General features: G+C 57.3%; 1 protein-coding gene across 1 annotated transcript in view; it reads left to right on the top strand.

Annotated features, from left to right (window-relative positions):
• The window catches only part of GLYR1 (glyoxylate reductase 1 homolog), a 68,712-nt gene that overhangs the window by 45,123 nt on the left and 16,089 nt on the right, over positions 1-7,500 (top strand). Inside the window, exon 7 of the mRNA XM_075319795.1 lies at positions 7,463-7,500. This exon is cut by the window's right edge and continues 30 nt beyond it. Coding sequence (XP_075175910.1) covers positions 7,463-7,500 — 38 coding nt within the window. The remainder of the gene's footprint in view (positions 1-7,462) is intronic.

The following is a 7,500-nucleotide window of genomic DNA, read 5'->3' on the forward strand; positions in this document are numbered from 1 at the left end:
AAAACACGTACGTGACACGGATGCATCTACGTGTGGTCCGTGTCCGTTTTTTCAACTTTTCTTGTAATTAATGTATCTCTTTATTGCCAGGTGTCTTCAATTTGCTTTGAGCTGTATTTAATGTCATTTTGCAGCCTGCAGGCATTAAGGAAGGAGTGTGAGGCTTCATTTGAGCGTTTCTCCAGCTTGTTTTTGGTTTAGTGCTTGAAAAACTCAACAAGACCCAGTATGGAAGCACACCAAAAAAACCAAATCCGGATTAGTGGCTCATTTAAGTTGGAAAATGTTAATTAACACCAGCATCAACACATTAAATCATTAATGTGATGACAATCCACAGAAAAACGTTCTTGAAAAACGGATGGCAAACGCTAGTGACACGGATCACACACGGACTCTAAAAACGGACAAACGGATGAATCATACGGACATACGGAGGCAACACGGATGTTACACGGAACAAGAATACGGATGAAAAAAACGGACAACGGACATGAAAAACGGTCCGTGAAACACGTGCGTGTTTTTAACGGACGTGTGAAGGGGGCCTGAGTGTGAGACCCATACTCCCAGACACTAAAGACTGCCTGCAGCAGCTGTGGCTGCTGGGGTCTTCAGACTAGCTCAACACTAGAGTGTCAGAGTGCAGATACTGTAAGGTGTGTGGAGGCATCAGGTGTCAGTTCTGTGTCAGTGACCAAAAGTCTGCAAGAATGGCTGAGAGCACCAGGAGCAAAGCCAAAGGAATGGCCGATGCTCAGGCCAGAGACGATGAGGAGGTTGTCCATGAGCCCTCCAAGAGCCCGACGCCAGAGAACAGCTCTGCAGAGGACATCGCACAACCTGGCACTGCTGGACAAAATGAGGAGGAGCTCGCCCAAGGGTCCTCAACGAGCCAGACGCCAGCCCTCCGCTCTGCAATGGACAGTGAATCACCTGGCTCTGCAGCGTGCCGCAGATCACCACTTGCCAATCCCTCTGGCCTGAGAGGTGCAGAGGCCCTCCTTCAAGCTGCCTTGGCCAGGCTTATGGCTGGAGACCGGGATACCTACGAGATACTCATGGCCGAGCGTGAGCGACAGGCAGCGCGTGACGCTGAGGCTGCGGAGCGGCAAGCAGCGCGTGAGGCTGCGGAGCGGCAAGCAGCGCGTGAGGCTGAGGCTGCGGAGCGGCAGGCAGCGCGTGAAGAGCGACAGCAACAGGCAGAGCGTGACCACCAGCTGCAGCTAGCTCAGCTCCGGCCCTCATCAGCCACCCGTGACCTTCAAGACACCAAACTTCCAAAGGTCCGTGTTGAGGACTTTCCCGTGCTGGAGAAGGATGGAGACTTGGACTCTTTCCTGACTGCTTTTGAACGGACTTGCCTGCAGCACCATCTGGACAAGGACCAGTGGGCCAAATACCTGACCCCCCGTTTAAGGGGTAAGGCCCTGGAAATCCTTGGGGACTTGCCTACTGAGGCAGATCAGGGCTACGACACAATCAAGCGGGCCCTGATCCAACAGTACAACCTCACTCCGGAGTCCTACCGCAAGAAGTTCCGGACCCTGCAGAAGGGACCAAAGGACTCCTGGGCTGACCACCGGCGGGCACTTGCCCGAGCTGCCGACCACTGGACCCAAGGCCTGCAGCTTTCCACCGGACCGGAGATCCTGGACTTGGTCATCACAGAGCAACTCTTGTGGAACTGCCCTGAGGATCTCCGCCAGTTCATCCGAGACCAGAAGCCAAAGGGGTCCACGGCTACAGCTGCCCTGGCCGATGACTACACCAACAACCGGGCCCCTGAGGCCAGGAGAGCGGCCACCAGCAGCACCTGGAGAGGGGGTAAGATGAATTCTGCGACTGCCCCACCTGCCCCTAGACTGCAGGGGGTGTCCCCCTCAACTCCCCTCTCCAGGCCCGTGGCAGAACCAAGACGGTGCCACCAGTGCAACCTACCTGGACACTTCAAGGCCATGTGCCCTCAGCGTCCCAAGGCCCCGGCTCCGTCCCCGTCCCAAGGGCCGCCCAAGGTGTATTGTGTGGGTGGGGGTGATGGTAGGTCCCTGGACAGCTTCCAACCTGTCACCGTCGGCCGGTCTGTGACCATAGGACTGCGAGACAGCGCCTCGGAGGTGACTCTGGTGCGGCCTGAGATGGTGTCCCCCCAAGACTTGATCCCTGGAAAAACCCTCGCTGTCTCCGGGATTGGAGGCATTGACCCGGCGCTGCCTGTTGCTGGCATTTATGTGGACTGGGGCGCAGGGCGAGGGGTGAGAGAGGTGGGGGTAACTGATCGGATCCCCGCAAACGTGTTACTTGGGACAGATTTGGGGCAGATAACCTCCCAGTTTGGGCCCCCCCCAAGGGCTGACCCTTCAGCCAGTACTGACATGCCTCCTGACAATGTTAATGTGTTATCTATGAATGATGTAAGGGAGGAGGGAGTGAACTCTGATATTTCTGCTTGCATAGACACCATAGACACACACACAGCTGCAGCTGTGACAGGAGGGGAGGGGGTCAGAGAAAGGTGTGACAATGCCTCTACAAGTAATCAGCCTGTGAGCTGGGATCTGTTGCCCTCTGCAGGGATAAGCAGAGAGCAGGGTGCTGCAGGGGGAGGACCAGTGTGTGGGGTGGGGGCTACCACAGCAAATGTGGGGTCCCCAGAGATTTCACAGCGGGGTTCTGTTGCTGCAGGGGGGGAACAGGCAGGTGAGATTGGGGCCGGTCCCGGAGCGGAAGTGCTCCCAGGTAAGATCTCGGTGCAGGGTTCCCGCACAACCGGGGTGTCAGGAAGCCAGGTAGGTCTGCCTGAATCGGCGACTTGGTCAGGAACGGAGGAGGAGCAGGCACGACCCACGGTCGCAGCGGCTGTGGCCGCTGTCACCCGCAGTGGGAGTGCTGGAAGCCAAGGGGCCTCCCGGAGGTCCGATATCTCTTCCCCTTCTGACCAAGTGGCAGCCGAGTCAGGTGGAGGCCAGGACACAGGTCCCGGGGTACTGACCGAAGATGTGACAGTCTCGTCGATTCTGGCCACATCTAGTCAGGGGTTTCGGGCAGCGTTAGAAGCTGACGACAGCCTGGAAGCTCTAAAGGAGCAGGCGGCACAGCCTCCCTCGGACCCGGAGCGAGTGGTCTGGGACCAAGGACGGCTGTACCGGGTCACGGTCCAGCAGGGTTCACCGGAGGCGTGGCCCAGGGACCGACAGTTGGTGGTACCCTATCCGTTCCGGACGGAGTTGTTGCGGATCGCACATGAGATTCCGATGGCCGGACACCTAGGGATCGCTAAGACCAAGGCCAGGTTAAACCAGCATTTCTACTGGCCAAAAATGGGGGCCGATGTGGTTGCCTACTGCCGTTCGTGTGAAACCTGTCAGAGAGTGGGGAAGGCGGGGCCACACCCCAAAGCCCCACTGGTATCTCTGCCAATCATCGATGAGCCTTTCAGGAGGGTGGCTGTGGATCTGGTCGGCCCGCTGGCCATCCCCAGCAGCTCCGGGAAACTCTTCATACTAACGGTAGTGGACTATGCCACCCGGTACCCAGAAGCAGTGGCCTTGTCGTCCATTCGGGCTGACAAGGTGGCCACCGCCTTGCTGGAGATTTTCTCCCGAGTGGGTTTTCCCCAGGAAATGCTCACTGACCGGGGGACCCAATTCATATCCCAGCTGATGGAGGCCCTCTGTAAGCAAGTCCAGGTGCGACATCTGGTGGCCAGCCCGTACCATCCACAGACTAATGGCCTGTGCGAGCGGTTCAATGGCACCCTAAAGCAGATGCTTAAGATGTTGGTCGACTCCCACGGGCGTGACTGGGAGCGGTATCTCCCACACCTGTTATTTGCTTACCGGGAGGTTCCACAGGCCTCAACGGGATTCTCACCGTTTGAGCTCCTGTACGGGCGACGTGTGCGGGGTCCCCTGGCTCTGGTGAAAGAGGCTTGGGAAGGGGATTTGGCCACCCCTGGAGTGTCGGTTATCGAGTATGTCATGCGCTTCCGGGACAAAATGCAGGCCGTGACGCAACTGGTACACGACAATATGGCTCAAGCCCAGGCCGATCAGAAGCGTTGGTACGACCAGAACGCTTGTGAGAGGACCTACCAAGTGGGTCAAAAGGTGTGGGTACTGGTCCCCGTACCACAGGACAAGCTTCAGGCAGCCTGGGAAGGCCCATACCTCGTGTACCAGCAGCTCAACCCTGTGACGTACCTGGTCACCCTGGACCCTGCCCGTGGAAGGCGGAAGCCCTTCCATGTGAACATGATGAAGGCACATCATGAGCGGGAGGCGTGTGCGCTCCCCGTGTGCAACCTGCCCGAGGAGGGAGAAGCGGAAACCCTCTTGGATATGCTAGCCCAGGTTAGGGCAGGCGGATCCATTGAGGATGTGGAGGTTGGCCACCAGCTCTTGGAGGACCAACGGTCCCAGCTGTGGGCCACCCTACACCCCTTCCGGGGGTTGTTTACCAACCAGCCCGGAAGGACTAACTTGGCTGTCCATCACGTGGACACTGGGGATCATCCCCCGATCCGGCGTTCAGCATATCGGGTCTCCCTGGAGGTGCAGCAACACATGCGCCAGGAGATTGACGAGATGCTGAAGCTGGGGGTGATCCAGGCATCCAACAGCGCTTGGGCCTCGCCTGTAGTCCTCGTCCCTAAGAAGGACCGAACCACTCGGTTCTGCGTGGACTACAGGGGGCTCAATGCTGTCACGGTCGCCGATGCGTACCCAATGCCACGCATCGATGACCTGCTCGATCAGTTGGCCGGGGCTCAGTACCTGACCATCATGGATCTGAGCCGGGGATATTGGCAGATCCCCCTGACTCGCAAGGCCAGGGAACGCTCTGCCTTTATTACCCCATTTGGACTGTACGAGTCCACGGTGATGCCATTCGGGATGAGGAATGCCCCTGCCACTTTCCAGCGGATGGTCAACACCCTGCTCAAGGGACTTGAAGGGTACGCGGCCGCGTACCTGGATGACATTGCCGTCTTCAGTCCCACCTGGGAGGACCACCTAGAGCATCTAGCACAGGTGCTCAGGCGGATCCACCAGGCAGGTTTGACCATCAAGCCGGGAAAGTGTCAGCTGGCCATGAGCGAGGTCCAGTACCTCGGTCACCGGGTAGGCGGGAGAACACTGAAGCCCGAGCCTGAGAAAGTGGAGGCCATCGCGTCCTGGCCCACCCCCAGGACCAAGAAGCAGGTGATGTCCTTCTTGGGGACCGCTGGGTACTATAGGAGGTTTGTTCCATGCTATAGTAGCCTGGCAAAGCCCTTGACGGACCTCACCAAGAAGAAGCTGCCCTCTGCAGTCGATTGGACAATGGACTGCGAGACAGCCTTCCGGGCCCTAAAGGACGCCCTGTCCAGCCCGCCCGTGCTACAGGCAGCCGACTTCACGCGGCCGTTTGTAGTACAGACCGACGCCAGTGACTTCGGCCTCGGTGCGGTGCTCAGCCAGGTGGACTCTGCGAGCCAAGAGCACCCAGTCTTGTACCTGAGCAGGAAGCTGTTACCAAGGGAAGTGGCCTATTCCACGATGGAAAAGGAGTGCCTGGCCATAGTGTGGGCCCTGCAGCGTCTGCAACCCTATCTATACGGGCGCCACTTCATCGTGGAGACGGACCACAATCCCCTCAGCTGGTTGCACACCGTCTCTGGGACGAATGGGCGATTGTTGCGATGGAGCCTTGCGCTCCAGCAATACAACTTCACCATTCGCCACAAAAGGGGCCGGGACCACGGTAACGCAGACGGGCTGTCCCGACAAGGAGAGGTCGCGGACGGGCGCACGGGGGAACACCGGAGTGTGCTGCCCCCTAGCGCCCTCAAAAGGGGGGAGGTGTGAGGGAAACCCTGGGATATGAAGAGGAATTATGATTTCCAGTCATAATCGCTCTCATCACTCCCTGGCAGTGCCCCCTCCCGTCTTGTTCTCAATGTCCACCATCTGGGAAGGTGTCACATCCTAGCAACAGATCCCATGGCCATCTCCTGTGATATGGAGATTAGATGACTTGGGAACAATGGACACAGGATGACCCCCTGCCGTCACCCTGTAACAAGAGTTGTATCTCATTATAAGGCTATGGAACTATCCAGACAGAACGACTCCAGTAAAAAATGGTTCATATCTCGCAAGCCATATTGCCGATAAATGTGGCAACCATAAAAATGGTGTTTTCGCATGCGGACGATGCTGGCACACCTTTTTTATGGGAGCGGGAGCTTGGGAAGTACCCCAGGCATGATATCAGCCAATGGGGAACTAGTAGACAAGTCATGAGTCCTCTCGTTCTGTAGCTAAATTCATAACTGTCACAATGAGAGCTTTGGCGTCCGCCTACGACGCTCCCAGGCAAAGTTATGGCCCATATTCCATGTTGTGGATATTGTCCATAACTCCAGCCAGGGGTGGAGCAGTGCTCCCTCTGAGGTCACTAAGGTAGGAGGGGACCTGGATTTGTCCAGGTTGATAACCCTACTTCGGCCATTTTCCAGGGTTCTTTCGCCGGGGGTCACGTGTAGGAAACATCTGTGGGAAGGATCCTAGAAACCTGGTCTACAGCGCCCCCCTGTGGCCAGACGAACAAGGTAACTGCTGGAACTGTGTATGCCTGTTTGTAACCCATGCTTTATCTGTAACTGTACTCTGACATATGTATATTCTGTAGATTCCCTATTGTATATATTGTAGTTTCTAGTGTGCTTTAGGCTGATTAAATTATATAATTAATCTTGGGCTGTTCTGTTATCTCGATCTTGAATCCCACGTCTGTGTGTTCGGCTAATAGTTACCGTGAAGCGGTTGGTGGCAGCGAGTTGTGCCAAGGATTATTGTGGGGAGGCCAGTGAGATTCGGGGAGGTTTTATATATTCCGCCCGCGGAGGTCGGGGGAATATATACCCTACTCTCACCGGGGACCCTTCAATAATCGGCATAAGTAGTATAGTGGCCTCCTTGCTTATTGTCGGGCAATTCCATAATTGGCCTGACTATAAGAGGGGCGCTAGAGAGCGCATCACGTGCTCTGTCTGTCGGTCGGGAGGTATAAAGGAGGGGTGACCCCCACTTGTTACCCCCCGATTGTGACGTACTGGTAGCCAGCGCGGGGGATTTCTGAGTGACCCCCCCGGTGGTTCGTGACAGGGGGCGGCAGCGGCTCTGCACGGTGGTCGGGGGCGGCAGCGGCTCTGCACGGTGGTCAGGGGGGCGGCGGCTCCGCACGGTGGTCGGGGCGGCAGCAGCTCTGCACGGTGGTCGGGGGGGCGGTGGCTCTGCACGGTGGTCGGGGGCGGCAGCGGCTCTGCACGGTGGTCGGGGGGGGGTGGCGGCTCTGCACGGTGGTCGGGGGGGCGGTGGCTCTGCACGGTGGTCGGGGGCGGCGGTGGCTCTGCACGGTGGTGAAGCAAGTGAGGTCATTGTAGATTATAGGCATTTCTGTACAGATGGGTTTTCAGGTTCGTTTGAAGCTTGCTTCTGAAGATTACCATGCAGC

Source organism: Anomaloglossus baeobatrachus, chromosome 7, assembly GCF_048569485.1.
Source record: "Anomaloglossus baeobatrachus isolate aAnoBae1 chromosome 7, aAnoBae1.hap1, whole genome shotgun sequence".
Taxonomy (NCBI): Eukaryota; Metazoa; Chordata; class Amphibia; order Anura; family Aromobatidae; genus Anomaloglossus; species Anomaloglossus baeobatrachus.